The sequence below is a fragment of the Cardiocondyla obscurior genome, linkage group LG16 (genome assembly GCF_019399895.1).
Source record: "Cardiocondyla obscurior isolate alpha-2009 linkage group LG16, Cobs3.1, whole genome shotgun sequence".
NCBI classification, from domain to species: domain Eukaryota; kingdom Metazoa; phylum Arthropoda; class Insecta; order Hymenoptera; family Formicidae; genus Cardiocondyla; species Cardiocondyla obscurior.
The window spans coordinates 1,423,040-1,446,161 of record NC_091879.1 but is presented as its reverse complement, the minus strand read 5'-3'; the positions used below and the strand labels follow the sequence as shown (position 1 = coordinate 1,446,161).

Below are 23,122 nucleotides of genomic sequence, written 5' to 3'. Positions count from 1 at the left end.
AACTCGTCCAATTCGTTTCGTAAAAAGCACTCTTCGATAAAGAGACCTCGCGAAAAGTAAATTACGAGTAACGTATAAAAAAAAAAAGTAAAAAGAAAAAAAAAATGAAGAAACGTACTTTAATATTAAATAATATTTTTCTTCTGAGTAGGATGTACAAATTAAAGCCGTGTAGCAGCGAAATTGGTTTTATAGATTTCAACCCGGGATATGCGCTTGTATTATTCATGATGTACCCCCGCGACGTACGATCGAGCGGTGTCAAACTTCGAAAGCGTGTGTCTGACGGGCCGTCGAAACAAGTTAGCATGAGTAACGTGCCATTACTTTACATTTGAATATTTAAAATGTGTCACGATGACGTTTTCCTGCGCAACGCGTGAAAAATTCATACGCGTTTATTTCGACGGTAACGCGCGGAACGCTAGACGGCGGCGGGATCAAAGGGCGGCCCCGGATTATTTCCCCATACGTCGGATCGTAATTAATTGTTTCGACCTAAACTAGCGTTATTAAGATAATTGTGTCACGGGGAACCCCCGCGTTGTAACGCGCGGCCGCTGCGCCCGAAACGCGTCTCGCGCTCTGGTGACCCGAGTGCGAACACAATATGCAGATACCACATGCGTTCGATATGACCCTCTCTCGCATTGTGTCCCGCTGCTATGCATAACGGACAGGTCCCAGGACTCCGACGCGGACAGGACTTTTTAATTTGCGGCGAGCTCGCAGCTTTTTGCCGTCATCAACCTTCCTTTGCATGCGTCATCAAGCATTGCCTTCTCTGCGTTATAGCTTTTTCGCTCTATCTCTCTTTTACTCTTTTTTTTTCCTCTCTTACTCTTTTTTTTTTTGTTTCCTTATGGAAGGCGCACTTGCATTTTACGCGACTAGTGCAATGCTTGATTGTGAAAGCATATCGGATGCAAAATAGTAAACTCACATTTGCGAGGCAAAACGTAAAGATGTAAGATGTATGCGTATGTCGTGAAATATGATATAAGATTAAAAGGTATATATGCATATTTGAAGCGTATGGATAAGTATATTACAGCGAGAGACGATAAAATATGAAATATCAAATATTTGTTTCGACTGCTGTTCACGAATATTTTATTCCCATAGTTTCCATTTTTTTTTCTTCTTTTTTTTACAATGTTATTTTTCAATTTGATATAAATATTTCTTACTGCGGAAATGTGAAAAATAACTTATTTTTCTAAACAAATCGAATACAGATCCATCTTTTAAAATTAACCAGCTCTTCCCGCAAAATCTATCCGCGATTCGGGATAAATCATTCGTTAAAAAAAAAAAAAAAAAAGCGCAGATGCAATGAAAAATCTTGGTCGCACCGCGGTATCTTGGTCACACGGCGTCGCTTTTCACTATACGTCGACGAACGTAATCCCGCCACGAAAATAGTTTTAACGGCGACTCTAGCCCGTCGGTCGACGCATTTTACGAATTGGACTTTATCGGCCGGCCCGTACGTGAGTAATGAAATAGAAACCGAGGTCGCCGGTGACGTCACGGGTGACTAAAAGGTCAGCTAAAAAAAAAAGAGAAAAAAAAGAAAAAAATAGCACTTCCAAATCCAACTATGTTCGGTTCTTTTAATGAATTTCATAAACGATTCGATTGAACGGTTGTGCAATGAATAACTGACAACCGGGCGGTTGTTCGCACATCATGATTTGCTTATCAGCGTACCGCCTGGCACTAATCACGCACACGCCATTAAATTATCGACAGTAATTACGTGTTTCGCGGGCCGCGCCTGCACCGGCAAGCCGAGGTAAAAAAAAAAAAAAAAGAGGACGATCAAAATTTGTTTTGCTGCTTGCAATTTACCAACGGCTATTTCGCACGCTGCGATACGGGATCGTTTCGTAGAACAGATTATAACGGGAAGAATTTCGCGGGGCAATTAATAATGGCTAGTTATATGCCATTATCGCGCGACAAAATTATTTACGAAGAACACGGACAAAGCTCGGCGGCAAAGAAGCACGCGGCGCTTTGTTTTTAATGAACTATTATTATGTTAACGATTGGATTAAAATTCAAATTTATATAAATTAGCACGCTTGTGACAATTCGTTTATGCGCGAGATATTTAATTTTAATTTATTCGAAACGAAAATGAGAGGGATATTTAATAAGAGAGATATATTTTTAACTGATTACGCTCGAGGAGGAGCGCAGGAATTCCGGGGGCCAGACAAAAGAATATTATGGCATGTTGGGCTTAATGTGATCGTTTATTATCTGTTTCGCGATATTGCATTTCTGTCAGCCGCCGTTCATTATTCCCGGTTTCACCCGAGTAGTAAATGCACCCCCATTTGCATGTTGGTTCATGAAACGCTGTATCACCGTTAGTTACCTTACTTAAATTGCCGATGTCGTAAAAGTTGCGCCCGAGATAAGGAAAACCCATTTAAGTTGCGGCTGTAGCGATTAAATCATTTTCGCCTAAATTTCCTTCTGGTGACTCAATTTTCAAAGTTGCCAAGAAATTAAAGTAAGCTGGCGAGTATACATGGCGAGAACTGCTTGATTCCCCTTTCACGTGGTGGTAAAAAATATTCATTTTCGCGACATTTTGCCGAAAATAGGTAGGCAACAATAGATACGTTTTAAATAATTGACAAAATGTAGAGTATTATAAATAAAAAAAAATAAAAAAAAAAAAGAAATTTGTGAAAGCTGCATTGCAATTAATTATTAAAGGTATGGACATAAAAATTTTTTTTGAATTAAAAAGCTCCAAATTAAAACGCCAATTAAAAATTATGAAACTTTACTGTAGCAGTTTTGATTTTAATTAAAATTGTTTAACAATATTGTAATTACTCACGATAATAAAAATTGTATTAATATACGAGATTTCTTGCGAACGGGATTTATGACCGGACGATAACGCTCTTGTATCTCAAGTTAATAACGCAATTAGTATTCACTCGGGCGAGATTTGCAGAAAATTCCGGGGAAAATAAATCACATATTCTCTTTACGAAGCCAAACTGTATACGCACCGTCTACTATCCATTTTGCGATAGCGTATTTTGGTTGCGCCGGCGTTCGTTATTCATACAACAGTAATGCACTTCAATTACGCGATCGTTTATGAAATTCCGCATCGTTATTACTAGTTGAAACGGTTAAAAAGTTATCATCGACGAGAAAAGTTTCACGCTGACAGTATTATTGCAGGAGAGCAAGAGGGAAATATTTTTAAATACTGTGACATAGATTGAAACGATTTAAATGTCATATCATGTACAAACATCGAGTGGTGTCGAGTTAAAATACTTTCAATATTTTTTTTTCTCTCTCTCTCTCTCTCTTTTTTTTTTTTTTTTTTATATATAACTAAAAACAACATTTATTCTGATTTTACATCGTTCAATTTATATCTAAATAGAACCATATTGAATCTTCATATTTGCAAATAACTGTAAATCGATATGTTACTTCATGAAAAAGTCAAAATGAGATATTTCGGGCGGGAAGGGGTTGCAATAGATTTTTCCCAACGTCGAATACCATTTGTGAGAGATTTCAAAAGCATGTAAAGATAACGCTTTTACAATTTACAAGGTTTACGTGATATCAAACGTGAATATGCTGGTAAACTAGGACCCGAGGCGAGAATATAAAACTGCGGCTTCTTCTCCCTTTCTCTTGCTTTCCCTCAACGTAATATTTTTTTTCCACACTTTTACGTGAAAAACCACGTTTTCGCGCTACATTAACGAAAATACAGGTTCGCGTGTAAGGAAATCAATATCACTGAGATATTTAAAGGTACTAAAAACGACAGCTTAAAAATAATAAAAAAGAAATAATGTAAGTGAGCAAGAACGAAAAATGATAACGAATCCGATTGCTTTCTTTGTGCGTCAATATTAATGAATCTGGTTTCTTTAAATTTCCTTTTGCGCCGCTTAAATTTCGTTTCGACCCACCGATGCGTAAACGCTAACTTGGCGTTGTGCGTTTGCGCATGTCGGCCTGTTCGCCCGCTCGCGTAATAAAGAGGGTAACGTATCGTGTATAGAAGTACATAGTTTCGCGAAGTACATAGTCTGCACGTTATGTACCGCGGCGTGATGCATGCAGATTGGATTGAAGTCATAAGAGAAAAAGCGTGCGAAGCGACGATTTTAGTATCCAGCACCGCGGGGCCAAGATCGTTCGCGACTATCACGCGAAACGCCAAGAATAGCTTCTTATTTCCATCTCAAGTACAATTCTACGTGCGAAGGGGGAAGATTCGACTAATTTACAAAAATTCTATATTGAGAAACTCTCGTTCTGGCGATGTACCGGCGTGTCGCGTTTTCCCGTTTCAATCTTGAGTATTCTCAAAAATGGAGGAGAAAAAAAAAAGAAACAGCAGCCTTCGAGATGAGAATTCCGAATCGTGCGAATACTTCGTTGCGACGTTGAAGAGTTAATCGGGCAAAAAGTCACACGTAATAATATCCGAGGCTCGAGACACAAATTCGCGGCTAAAAACTCGCCGTTTTGTTTCTTTTTTTTCTTTTTATTTCTTTCGCGCAATGATTCGGAAAACGTACGTGTGTCGTCGCGAATGCGCTCTTTCAGTGGACGATTCTTCAAATTCGCGGATTTATTCTCGCGTGGAATTATGCAGCCCTCTGGCCCGCCGGTTGTTTATCCGGGCCACAAACGTACGCGCGCACGTATGACTCCGTTATTAGCGTGTGCGCACGTGCGTCAATCAAATAATTAAGTTCGCGGCGTGTGGTTCCGGTTAACATGTGTTATGGGAAATATTCGCGTCGCACCAACTAATGCAATTTGTTACATCATTCGCGCCGTTGCGTACCTCTCTCGCCCTTCTCGTTCCCTCCTTCTTTCTGTAAAAGTTCTGAAAGCAATATTTTCACCCTCGTGTTTCCCATTATCGCCTCTCCCCGCGGACAAATAAAAATAATGCCCCAGTTTATTACGCCACGAAGTCGTAATCTTTATTTATTATTAGATTTTTTATTTTTTATTTTTTTAATCTTGATCGTGTAGAATTTAAAATCGCTATACGCTTCACCAAAACACGCGGAAAAGCTTGCAAAAATGTGTATTTCCTTCTTTCTTTCTTTTTCTTTTTTTTTTTTTTTTTTTTTTTTTTCTTTCTTTTTTCTTTCTTTTTTCCCATCGCGACAAGACGACGCATGTCACGATAGCATGCTTCTGCTTCAAAAAATATAGCCGCCGACTTGCTCGCTTTGTTTTTCGGGTCAGACAACGCGGATCTTGAATACAAACGAGCTCGGCACCCTGTCTGTCGCAGAGGAACATATTCCTTCGGTGCATTCGTACAATGACGGGCAAATATGAGGAAACTTTCTTTCAAATTCGTATGTTATAAAGAGCACAGACGGGCTTTCCGCGGATGTGGTAATACAACAATATCCGCGTCTCTCTGCACGCGAATTCCGTAGTCTGCGAATTTAAATGTCAAATTTAAAATTCCGTAAACCGCTCCAGGGAAAATTTTCTCTCCTTAATAACCCAAAGTTTTCTCTTTACCCTCGATGAAACTGAAGTTTTCAATTAACAAGCGTATACCGCTCGTTGATTTTTCAACCAAAATTTCCGTGACCGTAGGAAAAAAAAATAAAGAGTTCGCGCAGAGTGGGAACGTATTCTCCATGTCTCACCTCCTTCTGTCGTTCTATTAAACCATTGCGCTGAATGCACATTCCAAAGCAGGTGTGTGCATATGAAATAACGATCGCGTCGCATCTGCGAGCTCGCGTTGTCGCGCGACGTCAGGCCGGTATGTCACAAGTGTGGTCTCGGGGAATATTCCTCGTTCTCGCCCGACATTTTCGCCGGTTGCCACGGAATCTTGAACAGCCGTGACGCGAGAAAGCTCCGGGTCTCTCGGTCGCGCCGCGGAAAGTCACGCCGAAAATTTCTTACGAGCCCCGTGGCCTCGGAGACACACCGCCAAGAAGTTGTCTCGAGGACGCAATCTTGAAATGCAACGTTCTACCGCGGGCGAAAACTGCGAGGGTGGCTTATGTATATTATGCACTTACGACCCGCTTTATTAATGCCATCCGTACGCTTTCAGAGAGAAAGATTTCCCGGGATACGCGCATTCTCGCGTATCTCCTGTCTCCTTCTCGTTCTCGTATTTGTTCCTGTGTCTTCTGATGATTTCGGCTGCAACCGCGTTCGTTCTCTTTGAAGTTAAAAGACTTTTCAAACGTAACTCTGCGTGGAATTACGTCTGAAAAGCTTTTCTGGTAAAAAAGAACTAGCGGGGTAAAATGAAGAAAAAGTGTTACGAAATGTATATAAATTAAACTTCTTTTTTTTTTTTTTTTTTTTTTTTTTAATAGAAAATTTATTGGCACATATTTAATGTTAACAATGTTGGACTTTATAAACGTAAATTGTTTTTATCCGTGTAACTTCGCGTTGCGATTCGTTAAACGCATGCACGCATCGCGATATGTTCGATATTATAGCCTCTTCAGGCTTCACTTCAAAGTATAATAATAAATTGCTTTTTTTTTTTACATTTACGTAGAAATACATTTTTCTTTTTGCTCGCTCGTACGCTCTTTCTCTATCTCTCTCTCTTTCTCTCTCACGACTTGTATGAGCGTGTTAAAACGGCGGTGAAACAAAAAGCAATGCCCGCTCATCTGTAGGACTTCCGGGTCGATCGTGATCGATCGGGACAGAATCGCGAGGGCTTTGCACCACCACTCTTCGACAGAGTCGGGGTAAAAAGGGGACGTTTCTTACCCAGTCGCAGTCGGGCAAGTTAACCGCTGTTTGGAAAATGTTGAAAAACTTCCTTTCTTACGTAAGAGATCCGGACGGAGCGCGCGGGTCTTACAACGGGTCACGAGCTCGTTTCTGTATTATCGAATCGAGTCGTCGGATCGGCTCTCGTCGTCCCCTGTTTGTCGCAAATTGACTCTCGTCAGAGATTTTTCCACGCGGCTTCGATGGCGCAAGAGAAAAAGCGATTGTACACTTGCAGAATAGCGACTGATCACGTAATTCTTTTTGCGACATTAATTGAAGAACAGAAATACTACAAAGTTGAAATATATATATATATTATATTATGAACATTAAATTTTAAAACTATTATTAATTTTCGATGGATATTATTCGTAAATATGCGAAACTTATAATTAAACCCGTGCGATTAGAAACGTAAAAATTTTACGCTTTAATTAATTATGTAACGTACATTCCGAACGACGTAATGTTTTAATTTAGCTTCTCGTTAGATGCTGAAAGGGATTCTATCTTTCTCCCGAACCCACCCTTCTCGCTCGGAAAAGAATCGATGCGAAATACCATCCTTTAACTCATCCCACTTTTGTCTGAGAGCAGGTTCCCATCAATTCTTCATGAAATCTAACCGGGCGGAAAACAATAGGATTGCCCAGTTTTGCTGAAATTTTGATGTCGCGCATAAAGCAGATAAAACGTCCGCGCGATTTTCTTTCATTTCGAGAAACGGGGTGAGGGTTAAACTGAATACCTGGCGCGAGAAACGGTAATATCTCGGGCACGAAAACATCATAAGCTGCAACCGAAACTCGAAAATCGAACCCCATTAATATGCCTATCAACTTTATCGCGCTTTACATTTCTAGTTATGGATACTTTTTTATGGATACTTTTAAGCGAGACATAAATTGGAATCGACGATAACCAGATTGCCAATCAAGACACGGGAAGAACAGGAAGAAGCAGCGACGCGCTTTCTCGTTTTCCCTGTCGCCGAAGAAAATTTGATCAAAAGTTACCGTCTCGCAGCAAAAGTTAATCAAATGTCGGAGTTCGCGCTCTGTTTCTTTTTTTTTTTTTTCTTTTTTGTACGTCGCGTTGCATTTCACGTCAACCTCGTTTCTCGCACGCGTTGTCCTTCGTGAATCACCTGCTGTTTCCGTGCGTGCACGGAAAGCGTGCTATCGGGATGGCTAAATCAGAATGTCACGGAACATTTGCCGCCGCTTTTATTCGCAGCATCTTCCTGGCCTCGATTCCCATTCGACAGCTACCGATCGATCATTCACCCGGTACACATTACGTAAGAGCCTATCAAGCTGATCAGCGACGCGCCCAACTTTTTCCGCGGGATATCAAACGGCGGGATAAAAGTTCGTTCAGCAGCTTTCGTTTCTCTTGAATATAACGAAACTTTTGCACGTACCGGGCTTTCTCGGGATATCTCTCGAGAAGACTTCGCCGGGGGCATCGTATGCCGAAGATGTGTAGATGAACTTTTATTCCCTCCCTTTTTCTTTTGTTCTTTTTGTTTTATTTTTTTTTTAATTTTTTTTAATATACGAATTCACGTAACGGTATTTTGATTACATTTATTGCAAATGATGGAGCAATCCTATCATGTAATTATTAATTATCAAATAATCGCGCTAACATATTTGATTATTGAATAATCAAATAACATGCTGCGCAATACTATTAAATGCTAGATTAGGTTTGCTTTAATTGTTACGGACGCAGCGTGCAGACCGTTACGGTTTATCATAGATATTGAATTGGATATTGAATTGGATATTGCAATAATAGCGTCAAAGAGGTATCGCCCGTAATTAAAAGTGCGCGTTCGGCTATCCGCACTAGATTATCAATTACGCAAGACTCCCGGAATATTTTCCCCACATTCGTTGCCGCATTTTAATTAGTCCGTAGGTAAAAAGATATCTTTAGACGTCTGATGAAAAAAAGAAAGAAAAAGAAAAATCCCTCCGCTAAATGAAGGCGTCCGCGAAAGCGCGGAGCTCCCCTGATCTCTGACGGTCATAAATCTCGGAGGAAAGCCACTACTCGGATCCTCCTCGGCTTTAAAGGCGAATTTAAAATAGATTTCGCGGTAATCGCCCGGTATCCCGTTTTGTTCGGAGCGGGTAGTTACGACGAGCACGATCGCGCTCAATCCGCCCTAGTACTTCGAAATTTACCTGTCGAACGACTCCGCTTCGAACTCTGCGTGATTCCTCTCTCTCCCCCTCATCCCCGTAACATAACGTGTAATGATTACCCTTATTAACTGGAAAGTACCTGGAACTGCCGCGCCAGTCCGCAGTCCGGTTCAAGGGTCATTTAATCGGTGGAATCACGAGGCGCGAACGTCGCTCGCGAGAGTCGAAAAACAGCCGACACGTGTCGCCCGCGGCACGCAAATCGGACATATTCGTACGGCAATATTGAGACGACGGTCGTGTTATCGTAAATGTAATTGAGGGAATATTTTATATGAAATATCCGCGCGCCGTCTCTTCTGACAATCGATTCATCGCCCTCCCCCTTCGGGCTTTTATTCAAACGCGGCGGCGAGCGCGCGTTCGAAGTCGCGCGATCAGGATGGAGGTCCCCTAATAAATCTCCTCGCAATCCCGATCGATCGTAAATCGTCGGGCTACAAAGGGAAGCGGGCATTTCCGCCCGGTGGCACGGAAACATTGGGATTCTTTTCCGCGGGCTCGAGAAAGGGAGAGCTTCGCGGACGCGGTTACAGCGGAGAGATTCACCGGAGCGTTGCAGCGCGCTGTCGCGGCCTGCTTGTGCATACATAAGGGCGAACGGCGACAACGGGACGGTGGCTGTTTTATGCCCGGCGTATGCTTTTTAAACAAGAATTTATGTTAATCGCCGGCCGCCCGCCTGGGTAAACATATCGCGAATATATGTGAGAGAGAAATAATATTTTTTGGCGAATTTTCGAACGAGCGAAGCCCAGAAAATTAATCGCGGGCACCGATATGCGAGGCGCGTGCAAATCGATTATATTTTTGGATTAAAAAAAATAATTATGTGACTTTAAAGAAAATAAAATTGACGCGTATGTTATCGAAATAAATATTTTTAACGTATTATATTTGGAACTTTTATTAAGCGAGATTTTAAGAATAAAAAATGCAGTGATCTCGCCGCTTAGCATTAATTGACCGAAATCGGAGAATGGAACTGGATGCCACCGAGATCCGTTATATACGTTAAAATAGTTACGAATGTAACTGATGCAGTAAGTTAAATAGAGCAGATTTAGCCACTTAAGTTGCGAACGCATTTAATCAGAGTTTGATTCGGGTAAATGTATTCGATCGGAATTTGATTTGTGCGGGTGTGTACCACACTTGATGCAACCAAGGAACAAGTTACGGCGAATTCGAGGACGAAATTGGGAACATCAAGTTGGTCGAAATTAGAAACTTTCGCTGTCTCAATATGGTGGGCGTAATACCGTAATCCAGTAATCCTGCAATGTAATACTTCACGTTAAACTAATATGCAGAGTAATCCTATATATTAGTCCTAATATATAGGATAATCCTACATTAATACCGATAAACGTCACGTGAGAAATTTATCGATATTTTGAATATAACTGCCGCGTTAAATCATTATTTTTTTACATATACATTATTACGGCCGAAGACATACATATGTCCGGAATACAAAATATTTAATTACGCGTTTCAATTTACAATTGAAATTGAAATACGATTGTTGAAAATCCCGGTAAAATTATATTTTCAACATGATTATTTTTATTAAAATATAATGACCTAAATCGTATAATATTCTTAGTTTATAAAATATAATTGCATTTTATGTAATATTGTACTTTTACGGTTTTTAAATTTATTATAAAAATGACGTAATCAAATACGGAATTACAGTTTGCACACATTAATAGAAATAAAAAAACCCTCGTTCTTTTCTGCTGCGATAAAGGTGTTTGCTTTAATTCTTTCTCCGGAAAAAAAAAAAAAGAAAGAAAAAAAATTTAAGTCTTTTCTCAATAATTCGTTAAAAAAATTTAAAGTATTAAAACTCTGGCAACAAGTATTTATTAAAAAATTAAAACGACCAGCCACGATAAAATTATTCCATCATTTTCACGAATATCGTAAGCTGATCGTCTGACGCGCGACACGCGTGCTTATCAACGTGCTGAATAAAACTGTTCAAGAACTCCGCGAAAGGGGATGCGCGAAATAACGGGATCCGACTTCCTCGTGAAGAGGAAAATTTCCTCAGGAAGTTACCGATGCATGTGACAATGGCGTGGAAATGGCAACTTTCGCGACAGGTTGCGCGTAACTCGAGACATGACGGCGTTGTCGCGCTCGCACGCGTCCGAAATATGGATCTTAACGAGTCGTAAACACAGGGTTTATCTTATAATACTATAAGGCGTTTAGACGTAGGATTTATTACGACTCTTTCAGCCCTGAAGTACAGCCCTTGTATAAAAGCCTCGCGAGCCAAAAGAGCAGGATAATTTCGCTTTTAAATTTATCGAGGGCGCGCGCCGATTGCTCCCGATTTGCCGTGGACTTTGACAGTGAAATACGATATACAAACAGTGCCAATAATTTTCACAGCTCGCCCGCCGTTATTCGTTACATTATCTGACACTGGCAGACATTTTCATGCGATATAATACGGAACGCCATAACTTTATCCCTCTTTGACGGCTGCATTCGGACGGACAGTTTATTGCGACCGTATCTTTTGCGCGCCCGATTATTTTCGATATCAGCAGATGCGCCTTTGACGAGGGAAAACGCTGTTACACGAAAAACTGAAAAACGATATCGCCGCTGCTTTTTTCTCCTCCCCCTCCCCCTTCCCCTTTTCCCCGACGAAATAGAAGGCCGAGGCTCTTTTTCACCTTGTGGAAAACTGCCAGTGCGAACATGCTCGCAATTATGAGCGCGCCGGCACGTCGTTGGAGCCAATTCAACGGCCGCAACAGCTTGCCCGTAATTCCAAGCGCGCCCAGCATCGCTTTGCATTCGGTCGGTGTATTTTCCGCGGAATTAATGTTAATCGCTAATAGCGGCGGAAAATTGAAAAGACCGCGGTGTAAAGAGAACACCGGGAGGTGAGGGAAAGTTTCGAGCCGCGACTTTCTTCCCCTCGTAACGTCATAAAAGCTTCTCCCGGATACAAGCGGACAAGACGGAAAGTCGAACGGGGACTCGCGTAACGGTGCGAATATGTATCGCGGGCTTTATTGATAATAAAAGCGATGAGGGATTCGATGTTTAACTAACGAGAAACTGTCTGTTACGTTTCACCGTGCGCGTCACGCGACAGGCGGGTCGTTTATCATCGCGGAGGTATCTTTTGGGATAAATGACACATTCATTATACGCCACGAGGCAGGTCTGACTTATTTTAAACACGCCGCGGCGGAATCGAAGCGCCGTTTCTCTTTATTTAAAGCCGGATACGTATTCCCGATGAATTATTGATAGGGCCCCATGGTTTTATATGAAATTTGTATCCTTCGCGAAGTTATAATCGGAGATCGCGATGTGCATATTTTTGCATGAACGCGTTGCTCGGGGAGCACGGTGCCAAGGCAAACTTCAGACAATACGCCAGCGATACACAGTTATTTAACCGAACGTGCACACGGAATACGTATTCGACCTCAAAGGGATTTGCCGAGACGAAGGATTCGTTCCAGAAGTTCGGATACGGGATATGGGCCGAAAGAGAAAGTTTCCTTCTTTCCTTTTCCCACCTTGCTCTCTTACGCTCGCCTCCCGGAGGTGCAAATGCATGCGTCGCCGCACAAAAGCTACGGCGGAGGGGGATGGGGTGGGGTGGCATTTCGCGCTGCAACAGCTTGCCCATAAGCCGCCTCTACGCCGCTATTGCCATAATTTATATTCAGTACGCAAGACTTTCGTCGTAACTGGCTTTCGTGGCCTCGTCGCCGCGGCAAAAAGGGAAGCTATACGCGCGGGAGGGAAAGAAAAAGCTTTCCCCTGGCCTCGCAGACGCGACGATACGCCGCACTTTTCGCGTTTCCTCCCGCGCCGAACGAGAATGGGGCCCTTTCGAGGTTTACGAAACGTTATGTCAAATTGGCCGTGCGGAAACGCGCACGTCAAGAGGCGAAAAGGCTTTTCCCCCCCTCCCCCCTCCCGCGCCGGGCGGAGCGCGAGATCGGGAAGATTCCCCTCGGTCGGCATTAGAAAGGATTTCCATAAATAAATGGGAGCCCCGAGGAGGCGCTTTATGAAATCTTCGAGGCCGAGTCGCGCTCTTGAGGTATTTCGCACTACGCGAGATCGAGCGAGAACGACGGATAAGCGGAACCCGTTTGTTTCACGTGCCGTAACGCCGGATATTTTTTTGAACGTCGTACGGAAGTTAATCGAAAAATGATTAAAGGTGGACGCGCGCTTTATCCGTTTATCGCGAATAGGAACGGTGGGTGCCGCTGATGAAGGAGCGACGACGGGTGAACGGCGCGATTGTACTCGTGTCGTGGCACATATCATACGATTCTCGCGACGACGTTATATCATATTTGCGCACTATTATCAGCTTGCACGTACACACACTAATCCGCGTCCCTGCCGGCACGTCTGCCAGCCGGAAAGACGTACAAGCCCGGCGGACTCCGGGACTGCGTTCATGACATTTTGAACTCGAGATTAATTTTGGAAAGAAGATTCTCCGGGTAGTCACGTCACGGAATAACCGGGCGTTTCACGTGCGGAAACTGTCGCGCGCAAAACCCTTATTTCGGGGAAACGGCATTCTTACTCTATTCTTTCCGAAAAATGAAAGGGCTCAGCCCGCTGCGAATTAATCTCCGGGCGGGCGAAGTTCAGGGCTTCCTCTCTGCCTTCGAATTAAAACTTGTCCCGGTATGAGATACTGCATCTTAATATCCGCAATCTTGCTGCTTATAACGCAAACACCTGCTACTTGCCGCGATAAATTCTAAGCCGCGCTAATTACTGATGCGAGAAGTTTAAAGGATAAATCCGGAAATAAATTTCGATGTCGTCGGTGAATGCCCCTCTCTCAATGCGCCATACAAATGGCACAATGAGAAATGACCGTGGTTTATTGTGCGCCGCGAAAACTTACACCGAAAGCCTTTTCAACGGAAAGCGCGGAAGAAAGTTTCTTCTTTTTTTCTCTCTGTTCTGGTTTTTTTTTTTTTGAGGGGTGTTTTTTTTTAACAAGCAAGATAACGCCTGCCGTGGCACCGATTTCGCGTTCGCCATTACGACGCGATTGCAAATGAAAGAACCGCAGATGCAGTTTGCCGTTACGTTCTCAACCCACGACAGACGAACCATTTACGAGAACGGCTTATTTCATGCTTTTCTAGAGCAACTGGCCCGAAATACGAGCAACTCGCAGCTCCGCGAATAACAAATCGGTCTCGTGAAAATATAAAAAAAAAAAAATAAGAAAAAGGAAAAACGGCAATAAGCTTTTTTTTTCTTTTCTAGACATAACAAAGGATCTTTTAATCTAAGAATAGGTTTTTATAGCACCGATTATTCTCAATACAAATTTTCCTTTTTCTCAAAACATATGAATTACGGACGTTCTATTAATATTTCCAAGGATAGATTAACTTGCAAAAAAAAAAAAAAAAAAATTGAAATAGACTAAATAATATAATATAATTATAAGGGCTAATTAGCCGAGCGTCTATGATACCCGTCTAGTGCGGAGGAGCGCGGGGGTGGACCGGGTTTAAATCCCGACATGATTTTATTTAAATAAATAAAAAAAATAAATAAAAAAAATTAAATTTAAATAGAATAAAAAATATAATATAATTATATTTTTTATTCTATTTAAATTTAATTTTTTTTTTCTTTTTTTCCTTCTTTACAAGTTAATTCATGCGTAACGCACCAACTTTTTAACATAGGAGACTAGAACAAATCAGGTTTTTTTTTTTTTTTTAATTTAGTAAAACATCTTTTGAATTGGTTTTCTTTTGGGTAATAAAAATGAAATTATATCGAAAAATAGCGCGCGCATGATTTGTTCTGGTATAATTAAAAAAGGTTATTTGAAATTCTAGCATTTTAATATATAATTGTATCAACTATTTCTTATTGCCTGACAATCTGTTAATTTTTATTTTTAACACCGACTTCACCGCGGATTAAAAAAGAAAATTTTTTTTATTTGGCTATAAAACACGAAGCACCCTCGAAACTATTTCAAACTTCTTCCGCGAACCTCCTCTCTGTCCGTTACTCTTTTTATTTCCTTCCGCTTTTCTTAAATATAGATATTATTTTTCTACTACTATAAATCGTGGAGTTGAACTTCTTCTCTTGGCTCATTGCACGGTTGTAGGACGCAGTTCATAGAAACCCTGTTGAATGACGACGAAGAGAAAGAGAGAGAGTAGGAGAGAGAGAGAGACCTCGAAAGCTTGCTGCACGATGGGAGCTTTGATAATAATGTAACACAAGTCCAGCTCGTGCGGGCGATATGGGGAAAGATATAGAATAGTGTCTCGAACGTTATCTCGCCATTCAACCGAAAGTATAAGATAGTTTATGAAATGTCGTAGAAAGGAAAATTCTGTTAATATTCAATTTATATGTATACGATATCGCAATTTCTACCTTCCATTCCCTTCTCTCTTTTACATATCGAAAAAAAAAAGGTATAGTCAAAATAATTAAATTCATGTTTGTTCGAAAATTGGTGATACGTAACAATGCAATAAAATAAACCTGTGTTAAAATAATTTCAATGCCAAAAATAGTAAAAAAAATATTTTTTTAATTGCAGCAATTTTGTGCGAACACTTCGTAACCCTTAAAACAAAAAATTATATTTATTTTCTGTGTACGTTAAGAATTAACATCATTCTTTTTCGCGTACGTTATCCTTCAAGTTTTAACAAGGCAGGATTTATTCAGACTTGTGATAAGTAATTGATGAAGTTTGGCGGAACTTATTTTTTAAAAAATTATAATTACATATTTAATTGTTATGTGAATAAATATCGTTCAATATCAAAGCATTCTCGGCAAATTAAAATCCGCGGCATTATTGAGATAATTAACTCAATATATCGCGATATAAATTCTCAAGGAAATTCAGCAATTAGTGTGGCGCTGATGAGACAAAATAAAGTTCTAACTTGCTAAATTAAAATCACAAAAACATTTTATTAAAGTTTCTGACGTTGCAGGATCAATTATTTAAGATTCCCAAAGTAATTTACATGATTATTTTTACACCGTTAAAGTTCTACGAACTTAAAGGCACGAGCAAAATATCTAAGCGGCTGAGAATTATTTTTTAACTAAAATTACGGTATATATATTTTCTCTGACGAGGCGTGTGTGCGCGGGCTGGGGAATTATGGCGCTTGAAGATTATTGATCGCCGCTAATGTATCGAATACTTAGAAAGCGCAGCGGCTCCAGCTACATATTACCGCGCGGGTAACCTTGTTCCATTGAAATAACGGGTCTTGAACACGACGATTTAATTCATAACGACCACTTAATGCACCCCGCGTGATGCAGAGCCGCCGGCGCGACTTTGATAACCTCACGTATCGCGTAACCCGGCGCATATCGATAATCCGCATCCGTGCATGTCAGATATTACGAGACATTATAGTTCAATTAACGAATTGCGGTGGTTCCGCCGAATTCAAATACTCGTAACAACCGGAATTCGAGCACCGCTCGACCCCGGTAATCCCGTCCACGAGTTAACCGGCTGGCATGACTCTTTGCATGAACGATTGCATTCTAACCGATGGATTTAACAATTTTAACATCGCTACGCTCTCGCCGCGTATTGCATCACTTGGAGATACGCTAGTGACAAAAAAAAGAGAAAAAAAAACGTGGTTCATTTATTACGCGCCGAGCTAATCTCGTGGGATTGGAATTACAAGTCTTGGACGCGGCCGTTTAAATTATGACCGGCACTTAATGCACTCCATGTGTAACTATATAAGCCGGAGCGGTCCGACAACTTCGTAGAGGCAGCGTGCCAGGAACTCGTAATTGTTTTGAATTAACGATACTTTAAGCTGCGCCCAACTGCGAACCATTATGCGGTTCGTCCATAACGATTGTACCGTCCAATTGTAACGCCAATTGTACACAGTCGCACACATCCTCTGCGTTGAAGAAAAATTAAAAAAAAAAAAAAAGAAAAAAAAAGAGAAAGAAAAATTACCATTGTTTCGACATCCGCTGTGATCCGACAAACGATCTCGTTGATGATGCTCACGTGCGTTTCAGTTTGTTTAATCACGTAAGTCGTTTTTATTACTTCGAAAATAGTTGCGCAACGTGAGCCAAAAGTGGCGTTTCATGTACTAACAAAAATGCAAATTCACACACGTCCATTAACCGGGGAAATAAAATTTGGTGGGTTTTTTTTAGTTTTTATTTTTTTTTTTTCGTTAAGGAAGAACCGGCTGACCTGCTTTTTGAGGCCATGACACATAGAGCGCCGTTAAATCTGGTTTAATCAATGGACGTGCCGTGGTGCACGTATGTATGTACATGCATATACAGCGCGAGGACATATACGTCGCGCATACAAACGATACCGTAACAAGATTAGCGTTTTTTCGATTTTCTTTCTGGCATGTCTTTCAAATAATCATTTAACGAAGGAGACTCGATCGGTTTGAGCAAAAACCTAAACCTCGCCAATTCGATTCCGCGAATCATTAAGTTTTTACTTAAATAAAAAATGAGCTGCCGCTCTTAAAATTTAATTTGTCGAAGTCTTAATTCTCTGCGGCCGGTGCGATAAATATCGTTAAAACGGACGTTGTCATTCCCGGCTCTTTTTAGCTGTTGAATACGTAAAATTTGTAGCCAAAGCAAATTGGGTTGGGCTCGCTGTACACACGCTTGAATATAATACAAAGGTTCGAGCTCGAAGCTAAATATCACCGAGTTAACGAGCCCTCCAACGATCTTTCTGTTTTCTTTTTTCGTTTGTATATCACGGTTACCTGTATTCGCTGATAAAGCGAACGTTACCTCAGAAACGGCGTTGACATTATTAGCATTAAACTTATCGGGCGCAGTGTATTCGAATCGACGTCCGAACGTAGGTATTACACTCCGGAATTTCCAGTTTTCCGATCTTCCCGAACGAATTAAAAAGATGCGTACTTTGATCGCAGAGAATTACGAGCGGCGAACATATTTATGAATATTTCAGAAACGTTTATGACGCGTTTATCAATGTACGAAGGCGACTGTGTTAAGCTAGGGCAAACTGGCACGGCGGATATAACATCGATAGAACTCATCCTTATTTAATGAGACGTGAAAATTAAACGAAATAATTAATTAATGTGGAATTAATGCGCCGCGCGTCGGCGCGCGAAATCACGTTGGCAGATTTTTAATTATCTGACATCGGGGTGTGACCGCGCTGCTCGCTCGTACGGCAACAAGCATTTTTCTCCCCCGATAATTTTCCCGGCGAAAGTTATATTAAGGCAAATGCATGTCTGGCCGCTACGAGTGATGCTTATGACACACCGGTGAATTATCGGCGGGCATCGGGTAATGCTCATGACGGGGAACATATTAAAAGCCTGATATATTATCCCGCCACGCCACCTTATGTATCTGTAACAACTGGACCAACGTTGCTGCACGTTGCAGAAAAGAAACTACGGATTCTCGTCAATTATCACCCGTTGTCGCGTTTTTCAATTAAATTGCCGGAGAAAAAGAAAAGAAAAAAGACAAAAAAAAAACAATGAACGTGTTCTTCAAGCATTCCTAAACGCGGTATATTTCTGACAAGTGCCGAGCGAGCGACTTAATTCGACAGCAGACACGTAGAAGGCAGAGAATAGTCTGTAATTATGCAACTAATGTACTGTAGAAGAATATTAAAAATTACGCGGGATAAAAAGGTGTTCGTTCGCCGCGTCTTTTCCGAGATAACTCCGCGAAGCGGGATGAAGCAGGAGCGGCGTTTTACCGCGCGGCGCGCTTCGTTTCGAACGTACAAATTGAAACGGCATTTCCCGATGAAGTCGTTTTACGTAACAATGCGCCTCGTTCCGTAAAATTGTCCAAGCGGGAAACGCGAGGGACGCGCGAATGTAATACTCGTTTTCGTTCGCCCCGATGTTTGTTTGCGGATAGGGAACGGCGATCACGACGACGCGCACGTACCTTGTCGAGGTCTATCTCGTCTTGAGAATTGAGCTCCGGGCAATTGAAGACCTTCGTATCGATGGCGTTGTCGCCCATAGTCAGACCGGCGAATACCAACACCAGCACGCACCACTTCATCGTTCACGTTAGATCTTGAGCTAATTAAGCGCGAGAGCCTCAGAAAGCCCAATTACGGGCAATTAATGCGGCCGTTTCCGCGACGCCGCGACCTTGCGACTGGATCGCTCGATGCGTTTTACGCGTATGTGCCTTGCCTCTCTCGGATAGATGGGTGCTTCACTTACATCTGTCTGTTTCCGCCGGTGTCGACTCGGAAAACGAGTTTCAATCGAGACTTTTACGAGGGCTCTTTATTTTCGCACCTCTCGCCGCGAGCATCGCCCGTCCGATTGATATTTCAGGACGATCCGAAGTTATTATACGTTTCTCTCGTTACTGTGGACAGGCTTTATTGAAACAACGAGACACTTAATCGCGGCTGCATAGCGATATCGTGACAGTCATCAGTTAACCCGGTCACGAGACGCTGAATTTCTCGGGCTCCTCTCTCTCGCTCTTACTTTGCCGCGCCTTATCGCCGTTACACTATCTGACCGTACCGATGCCGGAGCGATTGAACTTAATGTCGAGCGTTACTATGGGCCGCCCCGCTTTTGACCGGCGATAATCGGCGCTCCTTCAGCGCATCGTACTCGATCTCTCTTGTGATCTCCCACCGGCCCTTCACCGCCTCAGGATTTTCCTCAAACTTTGCCCGCGGCGAAAAATCGGCGCACCGCGCGTCGAGACGCGCCACTGAAGAGTTACGAGCGTCGCTTCTTCCAGATGACCATCCTATCTCCGACCACTTGAGTACGCGCGAATCCGATTTTTTTTTTTTTTTTACTCGAGAAAAACCAACGTCACTGCACCACAGATTCGAGTCGAACGGTTTTACCGATGGGATAACCTTCGCCCGCCGAAGCGCGCGGCGATAGCTACGAGATCCTACGTGCTTCCACCGCGGATGTATCCGCGGCAAAGAGGGGCTCCGATTCTTCCGGAGGGCTTACCCCTCGGCCCGGCGCCTCGTAGTAAAATCCCCAATAATCAAACGGTACGTTTCCGCCGATAGATCCACGGGAGATAATTCCCGAGATACGGGGGCAGAAATACCGCGGTGATGCAATCGCAGGGAAGGCTCCCGAAGGCGAGCTCCGCAATTCCGCGCGGAATGAAGTTCAGTTTCTCTCCTTCCGATCCGCCGGTCGGATTGCCGTCGTTTTCAATTTCCGCCCTGGCCCCTTCCCGCGACTGCGAAAGCGAGCAGGCTTTCTCCGGACAGTCGCAGTATCACGAGCCGGCGGTGTCCACCGTGATAGACGGATAAATGGAGGAGAGACGTGTAGACCACTCGCGCTCCTCTCTCTCTCTCCTTCTCTCTCTTCTCTCTGTCTCTCTTTCGGTCACCCGCTCGCGTATGCGTACGATCGCGCAACGCGAATCGCAACACGTCGCCGACGGTGGCCGCGGTTCTCCGGGAGGGATGTGTACGCGACGAAGTCGGAGGGCACTCTGACGTTCCAGCTGCTCTCCGTGGCTGCGCTGGTCCTCGCTCGGCACGGCACGGCACCCACGTCCGTCCTTCCTCCGTCGCGACGCGCCAGAACGGGCGAACCGAGAGGGAAAGAGCGAGTGGGGAAAACGAGGAATAACGACGGTGGGCGCGAGAGCGACGGAGGACCGTGAGGGAATCTGAAAACGGAGACAATATGGGACGGTCGGCGGGACTGTTACTCCCCCGCTCGCCGTGGAATTGCGGCCGTCTCGCGGAACCTCGGCATCACGCGATAAAGACGCTCCGAATTGCGAGACTCTAATGGGAAGAGATAAATGCTCGACGAACAAGACGGAAATCGATCCGCGGATGGATTCTTTTTTTTTTTTATGCATCCTCGTCGCACGCGCGTTTTGCGGAGGGAATTATTGAACGTTCTGGAGAAAAATAGAAATCGATCTTTGATTTATAAATATGTTTTTTAACGTTACCATAGTTATTTTTTATGTATAAGTATATTTGAGAAACGAATTATCTCTCGTAAGGTATCTTACTTTAGAAATGAAAGACGCGAGAGCCTTTCTAAACCAAAGAAAATATTCCCCGGGCAACATTTCCTCCGTGCTGCGGTGGAAAAATAATTTTAACTCAGACGATCTTACGACGTACATGATCCATAAACATTGGGATAAGTGAAACACTTTTCCTTTTGTAAGAAATCCCTTCGTCTTCCTTTTTCGCGGATTTATTTCTGTAGAAAAGTAGATAGTTACAAAATGATTTTCTCGCGAATAAACCAACAAATTATAAAACGTTAGCTCAAAATATTTATAGCGAACATTTTTTTTTTCTTCTTCTTTTACACAATTTTAGTTTTGCACGTTTAAATTAATTTTTATTTAAAAGATAAAGATAAAAAGAAGATAAAAATATAAAAATAAGAAGATCGCGTGCGGAAATAAAAACTTCGCCAATTTTTAGTTTTATTTTATTTTATTTTTTTTTTTTATTTGAATGAAAGCCTTTCGAGGTTGTTACTTACCATCATATTGATTGTGCCAAATATCTCGCACCCCAAACTACTCTCGTAGAGGCACAATGGCCGAATTGAGAATTCCTGCCGAGCAAGATAGGGGCTTTTGATTGACCGACGTCTTAATGTCTTACGCCTCGTTACGCACGCTGTTCGGAAAAGTGGAAACGTACGAGAGCTGACATTATCGTGATTGAAAACGATGATTTAAATTTAAGAAGAGGCATTTTACATTTTGAATTATGGCGTCTTCATCCCTAAGCCATATAACGACAGAAAAGCTCTTTTATTTTCGGTAGATGTACTATTTGCATTTGCATGCCTCGACTCGGGCGCGTAAATATTTCTCTTTCTCGACTCCTCTTCTTTTTCATGCAAACGCGGCGGATTAATCTCCGACTCCTAATCGATGTTCAATTACGTAAGTTAAGGGCAATAAGAAATTTCCCGATAATTGTAACTATCAAATGGCAATTTCACGTTTCGCTGCCTGCAAAATGCGGCGAGGTCAAAAGCGCGGGAAAACATTGGACCGCGCAAAGAGATGTGCGAGCAATGACGGAAACGACGGGTGGGAAGGGAGCCGCGTACCGGAAACGACGGGAAGAAAGATAGAGCTCGTGGAGCGCGCGGAGATCAAGACGATAAGAGGACGCCGGGGTGACGAGGAGCGCGGGGAGAGAACGAATGATGTCCGTCGTGGTGACCGCATCACTACAATGAGAGTTTAATTCGTTCATTGAAACCGCCGTATGGCGTAGACCGCGCTCTCGACCATCGCTGATAGAACCGGCGATCGAGAGCCGAGATGTCCGGGACGGTATGAAGCGCCCGGAGCACGGACACGTGTCTTTCCAAGTTTGCTCTTTGTACGCTCAAGTACTTAAGTAAAATACCTCTCACGTAACATGCATTTACACGCGCAAAGTTTATTTCTGTTTAAACGCACGAAAACCGATTCTTAAAAAGCGGATCAAAGATCGCATCGCAGAGCGGTCTAATCGCGTTTTCTAACGTGAATTAATTATGCGGTTTGTATTAATCTTATAATGGAATATCTATTTTTAATATATCCGAAACGTGCCATTTGATATGTGAATATCAATTAATTTTTGATGAATTATTCCGTATAGGTATTAGAAAAAGTAGGATTAACGTTTAAAAAGCTTTCCTCGGAAATATATATATTCTTTGATTAAATAATTAATAATATCGTAAATATATTAACTTTATGATAGAAATAAATATAATAAAAATTGATAGTTAGGATTAACTGATAGCGTAAAGAGTGATTGCAAAAAGACTTAGTTTTTATCATTCGCTTATTTTTTGAACCTCGAATTTCTAACGTGAGTCAGCTATCAAATCAAAAATTTAATATTTAATTAATATTTCCTGACAAAGACAGTCTTCGCGATTTTCCCGCGCCCCCACCCGCAACCACCAGCGATCGTATTTGGCGCTCGGCGACGGTCCGGGGGGATGAAGGGGTACCATAGCGCGCCGACCAATCACAGCGCTTTATCGATCGCC

At 42.3% G+C, this 23,122-nt stretch overlaps 1 protein-coding gene across 1 annotated transcript in view; it reads right to left on the bottom strand.

Annotated features, from left to right (window-relative positions):
* Positions 1 to 20,541, bottom strand: part of LOC139108890 (uncharacterized) — a 57,805-nt gene extending 37,264 nt beyond the window's left edge. Inside the window, exon 1 of the mRNA XM_070667545.1 lies at positions 19,017 to 20,541. Coding sequence (XP_070523646.1) covers positions 19,017 to 19,136 — 120 coding nt within the window. The 5' untranslated portion in view covers positions 19,137 to 20,541. The remainder of the gene's footprint in view (positions 1 to 19,016) is intronic.
* Between the last annotated feature and the right edge of the window lie 2,581 nt (positions 20,542 to 23,122).